We start from the raw sequence: 21364 nt of genomic DNA on the forward strand, positions 1-21364 counted from the left end.
GTATCCCGCCTCTTTCATAAATCACTCGTCGTTCATGTCCCATTCTGTCTTGGCATTGGTGCAAACTCGCGTCTTAGTCGATCTTAATGGAAGAGTAGATCTTGCGAATGAACCACCAACTAGCAAAGTAGCCAATCGAGCCTGGAAAAGTTAGAATTGCATGATCAGATGTAAAATGTACCACTTACCTGTAAGAACGAAGAACAGGAATGAGATGATGGCGCTGTAGCCCACGTAGAGCACAATGCCAGCAAATCCGCTTGCTCTGACCTTCGTAACAAGGTACAGAAGGCAGTTCAAGAAGATGTAGCCACCACTCATGCCTGCTGCCAAGAAAGACCTCCACTGCCAGTTGTAGTTCTCGGAACATAGCAAGAAATACACCATGAGAATGGTGACAGCAGCACAAACGACGATCATAAGACCGTAACAGAGAAACAGGAAGCCAAACATGTAGTAGATCCTGCTAAACCAGATCGAGTTCATAATGAAGAACAGCTCGACGAAGATGGCACCAAAGGGCAGGAGACCGACGATAAGCACACTGGGAACAGGCTTGAGGTAGGTGCTCACAGGGGGAATCTGTCGAGGGATCTGGTTCGTACGAACGGGAGGCTCGAACTGAGGAGATCGGAAACCGAGCCAAGAACCACCGAAGGAGAGCGGAATCGAAATGATGAACCAGATGGCGACAATCACAAGCATAGTTGTAAAAGGAACTGCGCCCGATGACTGCTTAGCCCACAGGAAGAGGTTCAAGAGGAAGAAGCTGGAAAAGACGGCGCCAGGGACTATGATAGGGGTCAAAGCAATGTTCAGCTTCCAGGCCTCGCCATGCCAGGCCTTGTAGGTTCGAGCAGAGACGTAACCACCGACAAAACCAAGAACAGTGTACATGAGAATCATGATAGTTCCAAGGGATCCGCGGTTTGAGGGGGAGAGGAATCCAAGGAGGGCGAAGAGAATAGTGCACCCGGTCATGCAGAACAGCTGGACTCCGTTTCCTGCTAGGATCGAAAGGAGAAGAGGTCGCGATGGTGTTCGGAAGACATCGCCATGAACCAATTTCCAGCCAGAGTCCTCCTGCACGCCATCCTCAACGACTGAAGTACCGCCAAAATCATCAAGATCGATCTGGTCGAGACGATTATAACGAGCAATGTCCTTCTTCAATGCGCGCACAAGAATAGACATGACTGTTAGGACAAGGATCACAACAATGATGGCAGTGTCGATGAGCCAGAACCAGTGAATCTTGGGATCGAATACGTGCAAGTACTTGTCCCAACGAGTAGCCCAGGCAGTCTCGGACTTGCGCCAAAAGACACTATAGCTGAAGCCGACATGCTGTTCCTTGCCATTCAAAACGATGGGCCCGTGGTTGCCGCAGTCAGCTTTGCCGCTGTACTCCTTGGAACTAGGTTGCACAATCACACCAACCACACGGCGCTGATTGGGATCTTTGTTGACCTCGTGATACTCGACAACAATTTCGTAGTGGTTGTTGAAAAGGATGTTATCGTCCTTGTCGTCTTGGCCGAGCAAGAACCGAGGGTTGTAGAAGGTAGTGCCGGTCAACTGATCAAGAACTTCCTGACCAGCTGGCAGTCCATCCACCAACCATTCCAAACTGTAGCCTTGCTCGATGCGACTCTTGACAAAGTTGATTGATTTCTCAGAATATGTAACTTCGCAAAGAGGTTTGCAGGTCTCGTTCTTGCCCATGATAAGCTCAAATGGAGAAGTCATGATGCGATCTCCGAAGAGAATACTACCCAGGCTTTCCGAAACATACTGAGGACCATCCTTGGGTTGACAGAATTGAAAGGCAGGGTGGTAGTAGTCATAAGAGACAACGGCGTGGAGTCGAGGGTCTTGCGATCGGTCAACTGGTTTGATGCTATTGACATAAAGCGGAACTTTGTCTCCCTCTTTGTAGGTCGTTGGGGCGACACCGGGCAGATAGAAGGCTGAAGTTAACTGTGGTATGGCGAGTAGCGACGTTAGAAGCGCCTTTGAAGGCGCAAACCCTCCAAAATGCATCCTGAAGAGTTAAGTCATGCACAGACTTGCGGACGTGGAATAAGGAGCGTTGCGAAAAGAGGCCCCAAATCTATCGTATCAAGCTCCTAGATAGCTGACGACGACTTGCGCGGCCCGCAATTTGGAAGCAACGAAAGGATGTAATCAGAGTACGAGCAAGTCTCCTGGTTCTGGAACTGGCGTTTGACAGGCTTTAGCTCTCTATTTACTTGCTGATGAAACAAAAGATTGTGTGTTTAATCAAGCCAGTAACATAGCTGCGAGAATGAGACGTCGGACAGGGAGCTTCATTGTACCTGCTCTAATATCTGGCCAAGTTCCAGTGAACTATTGGCTTAGTCAGGGGAGCGAGCAGGGGCCTGTGGCGCTTTAGGCTTGAGCCACACCTGTGTGGAACCAGAGTCAAGAAAGCCCCGCTAAAAAGTTGATACTCTAAACTTTTTGACGAGGCATCTTTTCTTGACTGTCTAGAGATTTACCATCTCAGGCAACCAAATCACTATGGCAGCCCCTACAACATTACCAGCGCTCTTAACGTCGCTGACACAGTCGCTGTCCTCGGCGCTGGAAGTGACACCCAAGCTTGCATCTATCGAACACCAGAAAGACGGCATTTCCCTTCTCGATGTCAAGAACGAGCTCCTTCTTTCATACCTACAAAACCTGGTCTTCTTGATCCTACTCAAGTTACGCAATTCCAAAACGAATTCGGAAAATGCCGACGATAGCGACTCCGAACTCGACGAATCTGTCAGGGCAAAGCTGGTAGAACTGCGACTCTATCTTGAGAGAGGAGCAAGACCATTGGAAGAGAAACTGCGCTTCTCCATCGACCGATTTCTCCGAACAGCAGACGATGCGGAGCGTGAGAGGCAGGCAAAGGAGGCCAGGGCGGCGGCAGGATCAGATTCCGAAGAAGAAGAGGAGGATTCCGAGGAGGAGGCCGATGCTGAGAAGCTGTCTCACAAACCTGGTAACTTTGGTGCCATGGCCGACGATGTTACCGCTCGCCGTGCAGAGCGCAATGGAGGAGCCCCAGGTGTCTACCAACCTCCCAAGAGAGAGCGCCAAACAATGGAAGCGCCCCAGCGACCTCAGAAGTTCGACCGCCGCGCCGGCAAGTCACACACTATGGAAGAGTTCGTGGCTTCAGAGCTTTCTGCTGCTCCCTTGGCTGAGCCCAGTATTGGAACTACAATTGTCCAGGGTGGCCGCAAGATGAAGACCGACTCCCAACGAAAGGAGGAGGCAGAGCGCCGAGAATACGAAGAGATGAATTTCACACGTCTTCCCAAGGAGAGCAAGAAGGAACGCGCCCAGAAGGCGAAGCAGGCTGGTCGCAGCAACCGTATGCAATTCGGCGGCGAGGACTGGCACAACCTCGGAGAGGGCGTCGACCGTATCGACCGCCTTACCAGGGCCAAGAAGTCTGGTGGAAATGTCCGTTCACTGCTGGACAAGAGCCGAAAGCGTGGAATCGATACAACAGATGGACCTCGTGGAAGTGGTATGGGGGGTGGAATCGGAGACAGGTTCAACAAGAAAGTCAAGGTCATGGAGGGCGGACGACGAGATCGTGGCAAGAACCGATGAAAAGAGTTGCCTTGATAGATCTGAGTTTTCGTTGCGGGCTTTGGCAGTTAATAAGAGCATTGTGTCTAGCAATTCACGGCTCTACATCAGGTGGCATAAAAGAATTTCGGTCAAGAGGATTTCGCATTTTCTAGAACAGAAAAGTAAATCAGCTTTAAAATATTTCGCAGAGAATATTGATCATTAAGACTCAAGTGACGCAATGTATCTTCTTTGCTTTTCAGGTATTGCAGTTAAAAAAGGTCCGTTGAGGCAGGTAGGTAGGTTAGTAGGTACGAAGGTAGCCTGAATGTTTTGTATGACACTGATTTTGACCATTGAACTTTGATAAGATAAAGGTCCAAACTTTGGCGGGGGACGAATATGGAAATTTCTCTACAGTCGCCCCTCCCAGCTTCAGACGGTTCAGCGTTCCAACTCAAAACATAGCTTCATTCCAATGAAAGCTGTCGCAACAGTTCTGAAGTTTCCTTGACAAGCTGCTGCCTTAACTGCATATCGTCATTCAACTTTGGGTGCAGAGATTGCTATTTTCTATCATATAGAGGCATTGGCGCAAAGCAACTTTGCCAACCGACTCATACTTCTAGCTCGAGGCACCGACCACGGGACATCAAACACCTGCGCTTACGAGCCGATATCCTGACAAGTGCCTTGCTTTCATCGGAACTGGTCAAAAGATGTCTTCTGTAACGGATACACCAGCTCCTGCCGCCTCAATGGACGTCGATCAGATGGACGTTGACTCCAGTGTCAAGCCTTCCACAACCAATAATGCGACGACAATAGACGACGATGACGACGACGACCCTGTGACCGCAACCTACAATGTATTTATCAACCCTTCGTTACCGCTAGGCCGACGCCTTCTCGTTCTCCAACACCCGAACCGCACCGATGAGTCTCCCCGACCTCCTCCTACCGAGCTGCGCGTCAAGGCTCAGGCCGGTATGGTTGAAGTTGACGTACCCCTCGACAATACCGTAGCATACGATCGTGAGAAAGGCCTTAAGTGGGGGAAGACTTTAAACGCTTCTATGGCTACCAAGAACGGCGGTAGTCATGGTCTCGCTGGTGGGTTTGGCTTTGGTACTGTCCAGGCTCGAGGTGGGAGGAAGAAGGCAGAAGAGGAGGACGAAGTTATGGACTGGGCAGAGGCCGTCAGACAGGATAAAGTGCTTCGTACACAGACGCTGGGTGGACAGTACCCTGAGTACAAGGAAGTACAACACATGGTTGGTGTTTTCCAAGGCAGTAAGTCACAGCAGCTATTGCCACCAATACTATTTCTAACCTGGAATGAAGAGGATCTACATCTTACACCTGTATCGTCTCTTGTTCATCTACGACCGCAACTACACCATATCGATGCAACTGTCCAGCAAGAACGACAAGCCGCGGCCACCAAAGACTCGGCTCCTACCACAGCAGGCGGCACTGCCCGTGCAATTCACATGACCGTCAAGGCCACTGGCGATGGCGAAACCGTTACTACAGAAACAATGGCTGACCGTCTACGCTCCGTGCAGACGGAGCACTGGCGTACAATGCATTACACAGATGAGAATGAGGAGGCAGCGTGGGAAGTTTACAACGAAAGCCTCTTCCTGCGTCCTGCGCAGGAGGATGAGGCGGAAGAAAAGGTCGACGAGGCCGACGAGAAAGAACGCGCACTCGAGGAATCGGTACCCAAGTTTGCCCGCCGATGGAACGACGATGATCTTCTATATGCGGTCAGTGGAATCAAAAGACCAAAGACACCCGAGCCTGTTGTAAAGGAGGAGCCCAAGCCAGCTCCAAGCAAGCAAGCAGAGCAGCCAGCGCCTGAGTCGGAAGAGGCGCGGAAACCTAAACTCCGACCTCGTGGTGGAGCGGCGGCAGGAGGTGTTGCTCGACGAGGAGGTAAACCTAGGGCTGCAACTTCAAAGTCGGTCAACATCGATGAATAGGGAGTTGGTTGACATGGTTGAAAGGACAATTCGGGACACTTCGCATAGGTTGCATAAGACGGCGCATTGGGATCTGTAGCATAAATAGATGGGAATGCAACTAGTATCACGGAACAGAAAAGCTGACTGCTTCAAAAAAAACGCGTGAATTTTCAAATGCGATGTAACCTAATACCTCATGGACAAGGGTCCTCCCAAACTCTCCCCATGAGTAATAATCATCCGACAGCGTGTCGGTATACACGAACGCTATTAGCAATCGCCATGTCGCTGTGAAGAATTTAGTACACCCAGTATGTCTTGCTCCCAGTATTCTTTCGCCAGCATGTAAAGCCTGTTCGTTGTGTAGCATCCTGCTTTCCCGGTTCTCTCGAATGTTCATTCCTATATGCCAGCCCAGAAAAAAAACCCAAGAATAACCGACAAGAGCATGTTTGCATATGTAACATGTGTTTACTGAAGAAGTTCGACATCCAAACCGATAGACCGCATGAATAGGTTGACACTGTTCAGTCGCTCAGCTCCCATAACAGGAGGAAGAGTTTTCGAGACGGTGACAGTGTCAAGCACACGATCTTTGACAGCAAGGACCAAACGGGTTTGCTGATCGTGGGTGGCGCTAACGCCCATGGCTGCAAGAAGTTGCCATACATACACATCCTCTCCGGTGTTGACACTACCTGGGAAGATGTAAGGAAGCGAAGGCTCGAGCCTGGTAAACAAGATTTCAAATGTTCGGTCCCTATTGTATATTAGTAATGATAAGGCTTCAGCGTTGTAGATTGACGTACCAGTTGTCCCATTGCTCAGGGGTGCCGGCTCCCGTCTGCTTGAGGAGTACGGCACGACTAAGGATGAGCGTGAGCATGGATACACCAATTCTCGATCTGGCAATGAGATCAACGTTGAGCTTTGTAGCAATGAGGTTAAGAACACCATCAACGATATCCAGGCCAGTGTCATTGAAGTATTGCATGAGTGATGGCATGACAGTAGAGATGAAAAGCTCAATCTTCTCTCGCATCCTGGCATTAATTGTGGTCACCTCGCCGGGGGTGATAGCAGCACCCTGAACAACATCCAATTGGTCGAGGTGATAGATGATCATGGTCAAAATGGTGGTTCGTTGTTCAAAAGAGAGATGAGGGAAAAGACGAGGGATAGCCTTCTCACCCTTGGCGCATGAGAGGAAAGCGATGAATGGGTGAGGAACAACAACGCCGATCTGCTCGTGAACCTTGAGTTCTTCCCATAGCTTAGCATTGTAGGACTCCAGAATAATAGCCCACTCCTTGTGCTTGTTCTCGAGCTCCTCATCGGGGCTGGTCATCGGAGGTGGGATGAGTCGGACATGGTCTTCAATTTGCATGAGAGTCTGATAAACCTTCTCGACGTTTCGTAGGATAGTCTTTCGGTCTAAGCTGGATCCCTTCTTGCCGTTGTTTGGTCGCTGATGCTCACTCTCAGTGCGCTTGATGCTTAGCAGAGGCTTTGGTGTCTTGGCGTTACTGAAAGAAATCTTTCCCAGACTACCAGCAATGACAAGTTGAGGGTTCTTGGGCTTGTTCTTGGCGGCTTCCACAGCTCGCTGCACCTGTTGCTCCATTCGCTGAAAGTGGTTCTCGGCAGGTCGACCATGGCGTCGCATACCACCCTGGCGGCTACCAGTTTGGTACAGGTAGGTTTGTGCAAAATTGCTCAAGGGCTGGCTGGGGTTCTGTCGTTGACCAGCTCGGATATGACTGTAGACTTGATAGTAGAAATCCTCGGTAATTGAGGCATCGGATCCCTCTACAGGGTTACCAGTAGCAGAAACGAGCTGCTGAAGCTGGATTCGGGTGATGAAGTTCTTGTCTTGAGGTGTCATCAAACCGTTGTCCTTGGACAGAAGCCAAATCTTGTGGTTGCGCTTGGCCCTCTTAGTCTCCTGGTCGAGGAAAGCAGCCTTCTCTTCTTCAGACATTTGCTGCATCTGAGGATGAGCTTGCAACTGGGCAGCACTAGGAGCGGTACCGTGGGGCTGCTTAGCAGCTTGGCCCTGCTGGGGTGGTACATGCGCATCCGAACCAGCGCGGCTGGGGTTCTGTAGGATTTGGGTTGGGTTGGCATGGAGCTGCTGGTGATGCTGGACCGGAGTTCCTTGAAGTCCAGGGGCTGGCGGCGTGGACTTTGACTGTGTGCTTTGGGGTCTCTGCAGAATGGCAACAGGATGGCCGTGTCCATGAGCTTGAGGAGGTTGGTGCTGATGGGCAACGAAGCCGGGAGGAGGCTGCTGGTAGGAAAGATCTGCGACATGAGGTTGAGGAGTATGCTGCATGGGCTGAGATCGCATGGCGGCCTCGACCTCTTCCAAGCTCATGACCTTTCGGCTGGCACCATGTTGACTAGGCTGGGCTGCAGGAACAGGGGCAGGCGATGCTTGCTGAGCGGGCTTGGAGGGACCAATACCCCAGATACTTCGGTCAACGTTCAGGTCGGGAAGCGGTTCGGGCTCGCGGTATTTCTCATAACCAGATCTCACAGGCTGTTGTTGGAAGGATTGCTGTTGATAAGGTTGACCGGAGTAGTAGGATTGGTAGTCAGCGGGCGCATATTGGTTAACAGGAGGGGGTGCCTGAGCTGTTTTAGCGGCGGTTGGCTTCTGGCGATGGAAGCGGACGTGTTCCTCCTCTATGGCACCAGCAACTTTGGCAGTCTGACCAAAGAAGTCAAAGTCGTTGCCAGCGTTGCGGGAAACTGCTGGGCCACTGTCTCCAAAGGTATCGTCGTTGAAAGCGTCACCAGTCTCTTCGAGTTGATCGCCAAGACCATCATACGTCTCCTCAAAGTCTAGGGCATCATCGTCTCCATCCCTGCCTGACAGCCCAGCAAATGGGTCGTGGGCTTGGGAGAAGCCAGGCGCAGCCGTGTTATGGCGCGCATTATCGAAACCGAAAAAGGACATTTTGGAAGAATTTGGCAGGTGGACGTCAATTGTACTATGAAAGAAATTAGTACAGACACCAGTTCAGCTGCTGTCGCTTTGAGCTCCGTGCCCCGCTCAAAGTATCCTCAGGAAACGCTCCAGACTTGCTAAGCCCAAAACCAGAAGTGTTGGCCACATTTCTGTTAATGGAATGGTACTGCGCTCAAATCACTTCGATACTCTATTCCTCTGCTTCTCGATGAATATTGCCCAGTGACCAAATATCATGGAACTCATTATCCTTGTCGGCAACGAGTTGTATCAGTTTGTATTATCATGTGCTGTGCTGTGCGTACAACACCAGAACCGAGCAATCCTCCTTGAAGTCGTTGTTACAAGGTGTCTTCATTGATAGAAGCCCAATCTTGTGAAGATTTCGAATTCGAATCAAAGGGTATCGAAGAGTGTCCCGGACACATATAGCAAGGAATACCCGGGGCAGAGCGAGCAGGGCCGGAAGCAGCAGGCGAGAAGGTAACTCACCACTAAGAGAAAGAGATATGTTCAGGGTCGTTCAGCGCGCACAAATCTATCATGATGTCTTCCAGTAAATTTGGTTCAAGATGTTTTTGTCGTAGCCAAACATGCAAAGGGAGCACTGTTGTGGCTGTAACGGAGGCTTGGAAGAATTTCGAAGCTCTATCGGGAAGCTTTTTGGTCGTGAACTCGAGAAGGCCGGCTGAAAGAGCGCGCTGCGTTAATGTTGCGCTGCGAAGCTCTGAAGCCAACGATGATGCGACGAAGTGCCAACGTTGTTCTCCAAGCCCGCTTCCCCACCATGAAGTTGAATGTGGTGCATGCTGGCACGTGCCAGATCACGTGTAATACTCATTGAAGTCTGTCAATGGCTTCAATGACGTCTCATACTACTACGGTACCTAGGTATGGCATTGCGTTGCTATCGTTTGCTTCATCCGATTGTTCAACAAATGACTTACCATGATGTATTATCAATTGTCAAACTACCTGCCAACACGAAAGAATAAGCATATTGTTATGTATCTGCCTGTAATAGCGGAATCTCAACGATCAACATTATATCATGTGGTTGAATGTAATAATCAATAGACTTTCTAGCAACCAGCAATCAATGCTATATTGTATTAAATGTTAATATGTCACTGATATCATCTAAAAGTCAATAAGTTTTGTCGCTCTATATGGGGTTCCAATTTGTAACAAGAGAGTTCACAAATACGTGCAGCATGCATTCAGCAGGTGTTTCTATCTCACAATGAAAAGGCACGTAACAAAAAAAAAACCCTACTACAAAGGGGTTATACTCTGAAGTGGAGAGAGAGCTGCAATCGTTGTTACAGTCTGGTTGCGGCGTTCCTTGACACAAGGTTCTCAAAACCTGTCAACCCAAAACAAGCCGAGAAAACATAAAAAGGGGCACATCCAACTCATCAACAAATACGAGAACAACTGGTGATGCATTCAACCTGCAGCACTTACCCACATCGGGCACAGATATTCTGCATGGCCAATCTTCGACTTTGAGGCTTGAAGTTTCAACAGATCTTTCATTCCAAACCATCTGAAAAGGTCCATGGCGTACCTCAAAGTAGTAGATGCTGTCTGTCCAACTGTACAATCCAAGAAACGGCACAGGAAGACATGTTCCAAGATGGGGGGACCCTTATCCCTGTCCACGATCAGTCCTACTGTCGTAATCCTCGCAACTAATCCACCTTTCTTTGAAAACTGGCGTGAAAACACGCCAAAAGTTTGCCATGGAATCCGTTAGACTCACTCCAAAGCGTCTGGACTCGACAATAGTTTTAAGATAGGAAGCCATTCATTACTTGTTGAGCGGCACTATTAACAAACTTACCCCCTGAACGTCAGAGGCTAAAATTCTACAAGACATCTTTCAGCTGATGAAAGTCGTTTCTAGACAGTAGATACATTGATCTTGTACGTAAATGGCATAGTCAATCAGGTACTATTCGTCTAGCCCCTGTAAAAAAGACACTTGCATCAGTGAAATTCTTATCGCTTTTTGCTCTCAGCGGTACCTGATTGACGGGTGCGACGATCCCGTTGCAGGGCGTTCCCCAGAACACGCTGTTCATCTCACATTCCAATACGTAGCCTGGGTAGGTAGCTGTCTGGGTCTCTAGGAACCTGTTTTGCGCCTCTGAATGCAACTGATTGTTCTTGTTATTACATTGACTATATCTCTAATGACGAATCTTTACAGGTCCCTTTATAATTCTCCTTTTCAATTTTCAGTAAATTGTCCTCATTCATTTGCAGCACTCACATCGGAGGAGACTACTGTGGTTCAACATAAAGGGATCTTTTTTTAGTTCAGCCCATCTGCCTTAACTGGCTCCCTTGTAGTGGAGGTGTACTTTTTCCCCGTGCGCAGCAGAACGTCGACTTCAGAACATTCATCTTCTTTTTCTTCTGTTCAACCTCTCACTTCATTTCAACCCTTCTCTTATCTGGCGATTTTGTGTCGTCAATTCTTTTTTCATCATGGTAGCCGGTCATACGCGCTACGTGCGCTATATTGCGCTTGCGCTTTTCGTATGTTCACTCTTTCGCAAGCCTCGTGGCAGCTGACGTTGCCACATGCTAACTAACACGACTCCTTTAAGACCCTTACTATGTTCTACTTCTTCTCCAATTCCAAGATCGATACCATCCCCGTTCCTGGCAACGTCGGCAGCTTCCCAGGCGGTCCTGGAAGTTCCAGCAATCAACAAGCCCCCGGCACAGTTCCTAAGCCCAACGATGCCGGTAACAATGTCAACTTCCCCGGCCAGGAGGCGCCTGCTGCTGCCGCAGAGGGTGATACTGCTCTCACCAAGGACGACACCCCCGCTCAGAAACCTGCTGGTGAAGGAGCTTCTGTTGATGATATCCCTGCTTCTGAAGTTCCCAAGGTCCCCGCCGAGGCTCCCGCCTCAAGCGAGCTTGCTGAGGCTCCTATGGCCATGTCTCCCAACGACCCTGGCTGGAGCAACCTCCAGGGCACCGCTCCCGGTCCCCGTATGAACGCTACATTTGTCACTCTCGCTCGTAACCAAGATGTTTGGGAAATTGCCGAGTCCATTCGCCAGGTCGAGGATCGTTTCAACCGCCGATACAACTACGATTGGGTTTTCCTCAACGACAAGCCTTTCGACGAGCAGTTTAAGAAGGTCACCACTTCTCTCTGCTCTGGTAAGACTCACTATGGATTGATTCCCGAGGAACACTGGTCTTTCCCTGAGTGGATTGACCAGGAGAAGGCTCGCAAGGTTCGCGAGGATATGCATGAACGCAAGATCATCTACGGTGACTCTGTCAGCTACCGCCACATGTGCCGATTCGAGTCGGGCTTCTTCTTCCGACAGGAGCTCATGATGAACTACGAATACTACTGGCGTGTTGAGCCCTCCGTCAAGCTCTTCTGCGACATTCACTACGATCCCTTCCGCGTCATGCATGAGAACAACAAGAAGTACAGTTTCGTTCTTTCCCTCTACGAGTACATCGACACCATCCCCACTCTCTGGGCCAGCACCAAGAAGTTCATCCAGAACCACCCCGAGCATATCGCTGAGGACAACTCAATGCGCTTCCTCAGTGACGATGGCGGCGAGAACTACAACAAGTGCCATTTCGTAAGTCTCAACTTTGTCAGTTCATCAATAATACTAACTATTCCCAGTGGTCCAACTTTGAGGTTGGTAGCTTGTCCTGGCTTCGCAGCAAGCCTTACCTCGATTTCTTTGAGTCTCTTGACAAGGATGGTGGTTTCTTCTACGAGCGATGGGGTGATGCGCCCGTCCACTCTATCGCTGCTGGTCTTCTCCTCAAGAAGGAGCAAATTCACTTTTTCGAGGATATTGCCTATTACCACGTTCCTTTCACTCACTGCCCTACCGATGAGCAGCGACGATTGGACCTTCGTTGCCACTGCAACCCCGATAACAACTTTGACTGGAAGGGTTATTCTTGTGAGTATTCTCTAGGTCTTGTTACAAGCGATAAACTAACAATGTTTCAGGCACTTCCCGATACTTTGAGCTTAACGGCATGGAGAAGCCCAAGGGTTTCGAGAAGCAGCAGTAGACAAAATATCATTAAAGAATGGGTGGAAAGTATTGTACGTTATCATACAGGTCGTTATGCTCGGGAGATTGTCCCCGTTATTTCTAGGCTGCAAACAATGGGTGTGCATCAGATGGAGAGGTTCATGAACCAATATTAGGCGTCTGGGTTTGAAATAAGTTGGACAGCTTTGACCGTAGAAGTGTGTATGAATGAAGAATCGTTTCCGATCGTTTGCATATTTTTTTCTTGAAAATGCTTGAAATAGTGTACAATATCAATACATGGTCTCAGCTTGGTCTATGTTATCGACACGGTTCTGATCCCGTTGCTTTACCATCGATCGTTTAATCCAACTCGCGCATCTAGTTCATTATTTTAAGGACTCGCTTAACCAACGGTAGCCTTCTTGGGCTTCTTGGTACCATACTTGCTGCGACTCGTTGTTCGACTGGCAACACCACCCTGGAAATGTTAGTACATAGTCACATGAAGTGTCCGTGCTTCGCACAAAAGCACATCGGAAAAGGAAAACATACCAAATCCAGAGCTCCTCGAACAAGATGGTATCTCACACCAGGACAATCTTGCGCACGGCCACCTCTTACAAGAACAACACTATGTTGCTGGATATTGTGTCCTTCGCCAGGGATATACGCCGTAACGACAGCTCCAGTGGAGAGCTTCACACGAGCAGTCTTTCGTTCACCAGAGTTGGGCTTCTTGGGTCGAACGACACCGACTCGGAGGCACACACCCTTGAGAGCTGGACAGTGTGTGTTGGATAGAGCAGGAGAAACGGCGTGACGTGCGCGCTTTCCCTTTCGGATTCCACGCAGAACCTGGTTCAGAGTCGCGGGGCGAGCGGTCGTAGGAGCAAAAGCGCGGGGTGCTGTGGTGGTGAATGTTCGGAGGGTCGGCTGTAGAAGACGGCTGGGTGGTGTCGAGATGGCCGTAGCGAGGGGACGACGGGTCGCCGGGGAGAAGAATTGGCGGAGGATAGAGCCGACCATGTTGTTCAAGACTTATATATCCCGATTGAGATGGTATGTGCTGGAAGCGATTGATTTAGTCCCGTAATCGGCCTCTCACTATCCTGAACCTCAACCTCAGCTAATGCCAATATCAAAATCTCAGCGTTTTGATGTACTCACGTGACTCAACTGCATCTCGGCAGCCAAGATTATCCGAATCTCTAATCCTGTACCTCCAGATCCATCACATGCTGGCATCTAAAGGACCCGCATCAAACCCCGGCTTTCTTCTTCAATGACCCGCATGTTTTTGACGTCAGCGGTTAATCGCCGGCGCATCTCTCACTCCCCGCATCCCGCAATTTGAACCCCAAAATCGACAAGTCATGTTACCGTTGTAATACCGAACACATCCTCGACCTCGGTGGTTATCCTCGGCTGGTCGAGGCCGAACAATGAGATTCTTCAACCGCTTCAGCCGTATAAGATAGGCGCGGCTATGCTTCTAGGGACGAAAGGTTGATCTGTATATACCGAGGTTGCTATAATTAACATATTGTATCTTTGGCTTCTTCTACTTTCTCATCTTCATCCTCTGTATCACATCAAGCTTGTGTTGTTCCATGATCGGTTGGCTTGTGATCGTCTCTTAGATACCCGCCTCACTCCTCGCTTCAGCTTAGCCACCTTTGTTTCTCCTCCTACATTCGTCCTTAACACTCACCGTTTGCCCCCAAACCCCTCAATTCTAACGTCACAACCTTACAATGTCGTCGTCGTTTACTCGGGTCGTGCGCCCTGCGCTTAGAGGTGGACGAGTTCTCACACAGCGCATCGCTCCGCGAGCCACTGCTCCTCGTTCCATGACGAGAACAAACCTGTAAGCGCAATATCTGAGTTACCTGTGCAAAAGCACTCTCTAATCCTTTATCTTAGTAACACTGCTCGTTCCCTCTCTACAACATCATCCCGCCGCAACGAGCATGTCGATATCTCCGAGATCCCCCCTACACCCATCACCCACCTCTCTGAGCTCGAGACCGCCATGGTCGATACTGTCTCCAAGTTCGCCACAGATGTGATTCTTCCTCGCGCGCGTGATATGGACGAGGCAGAGGAAATGGACCCAGCTGTCGTCGAGCAGCTGTTCGAGCAGGGCCTCATGGGTATTGAGATCCCTGAAGAGTATGGGGGTGCTGGCATGAACTTCACTGCCGCCATTATTGGCATTGAGGAGCTTGCGCGCGCGGACCCTTCCGTCTCAGTGCTGGTCGATGTGCACAACACCCTCTGCAACACAGCTCTCATCAAGCACGGTTCCACTGCTATTAAGAAGAAGTGGCTCCCACGTCTTGCGACAAACACTGTCGCCTCTTTCTGTCTCTCCGAGCCCGTCTCCGGATCCGATGCATTTGCCATGGCTACAAGGGCCACCGAGACCGCCAATGGTTTCAAGATCTCTGGAAGCAAGATGTGGATCACAAACTCAAAGGAGGCTGATCTCTTTATCGTCTTTGCTAACCTTGACCCCAGCAAGGGTTACAAGGGTATCTCTGCCTTCCTCGTCGAGAAGGGCACCAAGGGCTTCTCTATCGCCAAGAAAGAGAAAAAGCTGGGTATCCGTGCCTCGAGCACATGCGTTATCAACTTTGACGATGTCGAGATCCCCAAGGAGAACCTTCTCGGCGAGCGCGGCCAGGGTTACAAGTACGCCATCGGTCTCCTCAACGAGGGACGAATTGGTATCGCTGCTCAGATGACTGGTCTTGCCCTTGGTGCTTTCGACAATGCCGCCCGATACGTATGGAACGACCGTAAGCAGTTCGGCTCTCTGGTCGGTGAGTTCCAGGGCATGCAGCATCAGCTTGCCCAGGCATATACCGAGATCACTGCCGCTCGCGCTCTCGTTTACACCGCTGCTCGTAAGAAGGAGGCTGGTGAGGATTTTGTAAAGGACGCTGCCATGGCCAAACTCTATGCTTCTCAGGTTGCTGGACGTGTCAGTGGTTCTGCCATTGAGTGGATGGGTGGTATGGGCTTTGTCCGTGAGGGTCTTGCAGAGAAGTACTTCCGTGACAGCAAGATCGGTGCCATCTATGAGGGTACCAGCAACATCCAGTAAGTTGTATCATTGTTTTGGAATGTGAAAGGCTGTACTAACGTGTCTCCTTAGGCTCAACACTATCGCCAAGCTCCTACAGAAGGAATACACTTCGTAAGAATATTTAAAAGCCTAGATAAAAGAGATGGAATATATAGAATATAGTGAAAAAAAAAATAACTAAAACACATTACTCTCTCAATTGAATGCAAGTGTGCGCACTTGCAGTAATGAGACTCGATAAAATCTGATGAATGCTAAGAAACAATACACGATGCGAATGGATATTCGGCATCACAGTTAAGAATGCGATCGGTCCACCATTTTGTCTCTCATACTTCTATTAACAAGACAACTATTCATATGCTGCTTGTCTAAGATACTCTTCTACCACTGAACACGCTTGCTTGACTATCGATATGGTTCTAGCCATACCATCATACGTTTTGCTCGTCCACTACCTATATCCTGAATACCACGACTATAAACGAGCGAACATGAAAAGGGTCGTCTTGTCCAGACGCCCACGCTGGGTTCGCGCACCGACATCACCTATCCGCGGTGCCCGGTAATCTATTTAACTATCGCTGCTGGGTATCCGATAGACAAGACACTAATCTCACCGCGGTTCCATCGTCTCAATAAAACATTGCAAAATCGTCAATCTTCGTATGCAGTCGTTTAATCAAAATCAGCTGTGTATGAGAAGCCTCGGAACTCCTCTTGCATGGCTTGTGACAAAACTAGGAACTATGTTAGCAGGGCGTCATGAGAAATAAAAGGCTGTAAAGCATACCGGACTGAACTGGAGTCAAAACGGGAGTAACGCTTGTAAACTCAGAGTCGAAGTTGCTGGTATCTGTTGCACTCTTAATCTGCGGCATAAAAGGAGGCGGCACTCTCTTGTGGTACATATCATCCCAGTTGATGTTTCGGAAGAATGGCTGGCTCATCACCTCCTGGGCATCAGTCGGGCCACTTCCAAGTCGCTGGTCAGGCTCACGAGTGAGCAGTTTCTGGAGAATTGAGACCGAGTCTCGGGGCATGTGGATGGGGTAAAGGGGCTCATCAGCGAGAATGGCATCATAAATCTCGTCCTCATCCTCTCCACGGAAAGGAGACTGCTGGAGAAGCATTTGGTAAATCAACACACCAAATGCCCACCAATCGACAGCACGACCGTACTTCTTATCCAGGAGAATCTGTCAAGTGTTAGTGGGAGCGGCTAGATATAAATTATATGACGTACCTCCGGGGCCATGAATTCGGGGGTACCGCAGAATGTGCTTGTTGTCGAGCCATACCACATATCCTCCTTACACAAACCGTAATCACCAATCTTGACATGGCCATCAAGTGAAAGAAGAATGTTGTCAAGCTTCAAATCACGGTAGATGACGCCGTTCTCGTGGAAATACTTCAGCGCCAGGCAGACCTCGGCGGCGTAGAATTGCGCACGCTTAGTACCGAACTGACCTCGCTGAATGTGCAACATCAGATCACCACCACTAACGTACTCCATGACGAAGTATACACGGGTCTCTGTTTGGAAGCATGCATGCAAGTTGGTCAAGAATGGGTGTCTGCCTCGATTGGCAACCAGGAATACACGCTTCTCAGAACGGATACTCTCAACTTCATCGTTCTCAATGATGAATTCCTTCTTGAGGACCTTGATAGCGTAGAGCTTTCGAGAGCGCTTGGTCTCGGCCAACATAACTTTACCAAAGTTACCCTTACCCAACACAGCCAAGAAGTTGAAATGATCAAGTCCGATGCGCTGACCAGTTCCAGGATCAGTGGCCAGGGGAGCAGACTTACCACCAGCTCCTGACTGCTGCTTAGGGGACATAGGTTCTGGTTGTTGAGGCGTGTGCGCTGGCACTGGGGGCTGCTGGTAGGCGGCTTGTTGCGGCTGCTGTTGATGTTGCGGTACTGGGGGTAGCGGTGACTGGGGAGGGGGTTGCTGAGCTGGCGGCTGCTGTACAGGTCGCTGAGCCTGAGCAGCAGGTTGTTGCCCTCCGTAGCCAGGGTTCACGTTCGCATAATCGGCCGGGTTATACTTACGCTGTTGGCCCGCGCCGTATTGACCTCCCTGAGCATAGGGGTCTTCTTGTGGCTGATCGTAACCGCCGCTATAGCGCCCATAGTCAGAGTGCTGCCGTTGGGCCGCACCAGGTCCTCCAGACATAGCCGCAGATGCTGCAGCCGCAGCTTGAGAGCTTGATGAAGTTCGATCGGGGCCGCTAGGTCTTGGCGTGGACGGATTCGAATACATCATCTTGGCGGCCTCTGTGGCCTCCGGGGAGACTGGTCCTGACTGGTAAGAAGGAGCAGCCGAACTGGAGTATGAAGGGGCCGGTGAGCTGGTGCTTGTTGGACTAGTCTTGCCTTGTCGAAGCGTCTTTTCCGAAAGTGAAGAAACCTTGGCCTGTCTTTGTTTCTGAGTCCTTATGCCATCCAAAATCTGGTTGGCAACAGCCATTGACATGCCACAGAAATCGGGGACAAGATGGACACACTGAGCGTGTGCAGTAAGACCACATTCTGAGACATGTTAGCTTCGTTGTATAACGGGGGAAACAGAAGATACATACCTGAGCACTTTCTGCAGTTCTTCTTTCCAAAGGGCAGGATGTAACCGCAATGGCAGCACCAGTTTGCTGTCATGTTGGAATAAGGGTTGAATCTGTGTGGAATACGGTGGTTGATCTTTTCCTCGTCGGGGTCGGTCTCAGCGTTGCTCTTGCTGATGCACTTTGTGACGACGCTAGAATAACACTTCGTATGGCAGGTATACTTGCAATCCTCACACTGCATGCCTGCTGAGTACTTGAGGAAATCTCCGCACAGCGCACAGCGCATAATGTTGTAAAACTGATGCTGCACGAACTTGTGACCGTACATCTCGTGGACTTCCTCCTTTCGTTGACGAACGGCACCCTTTCGACCAAGACCAAGGTCGATGGGGCGGCTATTATTGTTAGACTTGTTAAATGTCAACTGAAGCTGGATCTGTCCAGTTGGCTCGAGGTTGAACCATTCTTCAATGGGTCCAGTTTGAACCTGAGGCTGGGGACCAGCAGCTCCGAATGGGCCAGTATCATCCCCTTGCTCGCCACCAGCTGATTGAGAACCTGGTCCAAAAGAGCCTTGAGAAGGACTCATTGGGAACTGTGTAGGGGCAGCACTGGCATTGCCCATTCTGTCGGCAGAAACCCAGCCGGAACTGTTCATTTCGGCCTCAATCCTCTTGCGACGAATTTCCTCGACAATGTCGGAAATGCGAACCCAGAGCATGCCTATGGGCATGGGGTGTTCTCCGGGCTTGTCGTAAACGGTCAACTCAATTTCGTTGGCCTTGTCGACTTCGATAGTATGGAACTCAGCCTCCCATCGATCGTTCCTGGACGCTTTCGTACGAGCCATGACGGTATCCTCAACCTTCACGGCAATAAAGGTTTCTGGACCTCTCGTAAATCGTCCAGTCGCAGCATGGTCAACATCCTTGATAGCTATCATTCGAATCGAGAGTTGTCCACTGAGGGGCTTCCTGAGGTTGGGGGCGTTGATTGAATCATCTAGCTCTTTGTCAGCCTCGCATTCAACGTGATTTAACGCTAACTTACCGTCTTGTGCATCCGCAACGTCCGCATCGATATGCAGTTCTTCATATCTCTTGAGTGCCTGCTTCAACAGTAGAATCTTCTGCTTGCTTTCAACCTTCCTAGCGGCTGCGTCGGCTTTGCTCTTCCGATCACCTTCCATGCTATACAGCTGAACCATCTTCTCAATACCCTTCAGGTACTGCTCCTCGACATTGAGCTTGAACTGGATTTGGGACAACATGAGTTGGATACGAGGGCCCAGGTGCGGCGTATCATATTTGATTAAGTCTAAGATTTGTTAGTATGGTAGGCAGAAGATGGGTTATGGATAGGGAATGGCATAGCAACAACGTACCTAACTTGGTAAAGTTGGGGCGTGGCTTGGGGATACCTGATCCACCAGGTCCCGGTGCATAAGGATGACGCGGAGGCATTAGGTCGGAACCACCGCCGGCCTGGCTGTACTGCCCCGAACCGGAGCCGTAGGATCCTCTATCTCCCGCGGGATTGCTAGAGGAATCCTTAGGAGGTGGTGCGGGAGGACCACCGGCATCGTCAGCAGATCCCCCGAGAGACATGTCTCCGACACCTGAGTTCACACGGCGCATCTGAATATCACGAAGCTTCTCCTCGAAGAACTGGAGGTTGCGGCGGCCATCGCGCATCTGGGAGTCGAGACGGGATCTAACGGCTTCATTGTTTGTCTGGGCCCTCATAGAATTGGCAGCGTTGATGAGGGCCTTTTCCCGCTCTATCTTCTTGTGAATGTTGTGAATCGCGTCATCGTCGTTCATTCTGGCGGCGGGTGCGCGATGCGTTGCGCAGGACGACAAGAGGGTTGGAGGGGGGAAAGTCTTAGAAGACAACCGATGTCAGGTGGTGAAGGTACCCAAAGACGCCTCGATAGCGGAAAACGGGCAAGTGTGGTCGTAAAATAGACGACAAGACAGTCGACGTCTTGTGTCGTTAAGTTGGGTACCGATCACAAAGCACAACAGATCCTGACTGCGTGTTCTTGTGCAGGTGCGTGGTGGTGGTGATTGTTCGCCTTGGAGCTTCAGGTGGATGAAGCCGAAGCTGGCGAGTGGAGGTGTAGAGGGGAGGTTGAGAGGAAGAGAGGGTTTGTTATTAAGCCCAGCCGTTGCCAATACCTACAGTGGGATGGAGGTGGAAGGTGGGAAGTCAAGGCCTGGTGGTGGGAGATGTCATCAGCGAATAGTGACGGATACTGCCTGTACAGTACCTGCAATACGGGCGGGCAGTCGTGGTTGGGAGGGGAGGAACTGGAAGGAGGGGGTTTAAAACTTGGCGGGGTTTTTCGAAATCCCTAGAGTAGATTAGCGGTAAGCTAAGCGGGCACTTAAGCCAGGCAAGTCGAAAAGTTCCATACAATGGAATTTTGAGCAAACAAACAACACCTTCTGTTCCGGATTCACTCACTAAATGGTTTTTTGATCTATCAGGGGGATCAAAAGGAGGCTAGCTGGAAAGAATTTGATAGGCAAAAGAGAGGGTCAAAGAGACATTAGTAGCCCAACTCTCAGGCAGATCAGGTCAGGTCAGGTCAGGTCAGGTCCCAAGCTATGCCCAAGCCTAGAGGTACCGGACAAGATAATCAAAGAGCTTAGACAAGGTTCTTTGCAGCTCAGACGGCGTAGCTCTTAGCTCTTAGGCTCTTCAGTGAATGGCGTTGGCCGCTATATGCACTGTACCATGGGCCAGATACAAGGGTCTCTGTCAATAGAACCCAACGGGCAATTCTTGAAATGAAGTTGCTGTGTGCGCGAAAGAATTGAGCAAGACTCGGAGATAGTTCGCGTCATGGAATGGATAATTGTACGAATAGCTGGCCTACGTAGGACTTGACATGGTGAATGATAACGCGAACAAAGAGGCTGAGTTTCAACGAAACAAAATCGAATAACTCAGGCAGCCTCCTATCGCACCAAGAACCTGCTTAGTTGGATTGGGTTGTCTGTTTGGGGAGGGCACTTTTGCATGGGATATCAGAGCCCATGTCCTACATGAATTGAGTTTCAGACTCTGTACCTTACATCATGAGATACAGTAATTAATTATGC

At 50.0% G+C, this 21364-nt stretch overlaps 8 protein-coding genes across 8 annotated transcripts; 4 read left to right on the top strand and 4 right to left on the bottom strand.

Annotated features, from left to right (window-relative positions):
* Nucleotides 1-73: 73 nt before the first annotated feature.
* On the bottom strand, nt 74-2043 carry FPOAC1_011982 (uncharacterized protein; the record flags this gene model as incomplete). The annotated part of the gene is made up of 2 exons (XM_044856349.1): nt 74-141; nt 189-2043. 2 exons carry the CDS (start codon nt 2041-2043, stop codon nt 74-76), a joined length of 1923 nt encoding a protein of 640 aa, XP_044703662.1.
* A 501-nt stretch (nt 2044-2544) lies between these two features.
* FPOAC1_011983 (uncharacterized protein) lies at nt 2545-3636 on the top strand (the record flags this gene model as incomplete). The annotated part of the gene is made up of 1 exon (XM_044856350.1): nt 2545-3636. One exon carries the CDS (start codon nt 2545-2547, stop codon nt 3634-3636), a length of 1092 nt encoding a protein of 363 aa, XP_044703663.1.
* Nucleotides 3637-4316: 680 nt separating this feature from the next.
* Nucleotides 4317-5585, top strand: FPOAC1_011984 (uncharacterized protein; the record flags this gene model as incomplete). Its single annotated transcript, XM_044856351.1, has 2 exons — nt 4317-4890; nt 4942-5585. 2 exons carry the CDS (start codon nt 4317-4319, stop codon nt 5583-5585), a joined length of 1218 nt encoding a protein of 405 aa, XP_044703664.1.
* Nucleotides 5586-6038: 453 nt separating this feature from the next.
* FPOAC1_011985 (uncharacterized protein) lies at nt 6039-8529 on the bottom strand (the record flags this gene model as incomplete). The annotated part of the gene is made up of 2 exons (XM_044856352.1): nt 6039-6327; nt 6377-8529. 2 exons carry the CDS (start codon nt 8527-8529, stop codon nt 6039-6041), a joined length of 2442 nt encoding a protein of 813 aa, XP_044703665.1.
* A 2508-nt stretch (nt 8530-11037) lies between these two features.
* MNT1 (Glycolipid 2-alpha-mannosyltransferase 1) lies at nt 11038-12621 on the top strand (the record flags this gene model as incomplete). Its single annotated transcript, XM_044856353.1, has 4 exons — nt 11038-11088; nt 11160-12170; nt 12218-12506; nt 12557-12621. 4 exons carry the CDS (start codon nt 11038-11040, stop codon nt 12619-12621), a joined length of 1416 nt encoding a protein of 471 aa, XP_044703666.1.
* A 369-nt stretch (nt 12622-12990) lies between these two features.
* On the bottom strand, nt 12991-13613 carry FPOAC1_011987 (uncharacterized protein; the record flags this gene model as incomplete). The annotated part of the gene is made up of 2 exons (XM_044856354.1): nt 12991-13065; nt 13140-13613. The coding sequence occupies 2 exons, from the start codon at nt 13611-13613 to the stop codon at nt 12991-12993; spliced, it is 549 nt and encodes a 182-aa protein (XP_044703667.1).
* Nucleotides 13614-14341: 728 nt separating this feature from the next.
* Nucleotides 14342-15793, top strand: FPOAC1_011988 (uncharacterized protein; the record flags this gene model as incomplete). The annotated part of the gene is made up of 3 exons (XM_044856355.1): nt 14342-14454; nt 14511-15692; nt 15748-15793. The coding sequence occupies 3 exons, from the start codon at nt 14342-14344 to the stop codon at nt 15791-15793; spliced, it is 1341 nt and encodes a 446-aa protein (XP_044703668.1).
* Nucleotides 15794-16356: 563 nt separating this feature from the next.
* PKC1 (Serine/threonine kinase) lies at nt 16357-20077 on the bottom strand (the record flags this gene model as incomplete). Its single annotated transcript, XM_044856356.1, has 6 exons — nt 16357-16418; nt 16472-16877; nt 16925-18222; nt 18273-19256; nt 19305-19571; nt 19639-20077. 6 exons carry the CDS (start codon nt 20075-20077, stop codon nt 16357-16359), a joined length of 3456 nt encoding a protein of 1151 aa, XP_044703669.1.
* Nucleotides 20078-21364: the final 1287 nt, after the last annotated feature.

This window comes from Fusarium poae, chromosome 4 (genome assembly GCF_019609905.1).
Source record: "Fusarium poae strain DAOMC 252244 chromosome 4, whole genome shotgun sequence".
NCBI lineage: Eukaryota > Fungi > Ascomycota > Sordariomycetes > Hypocreales > Nectriaceae > Fusarium > Fusarium poae.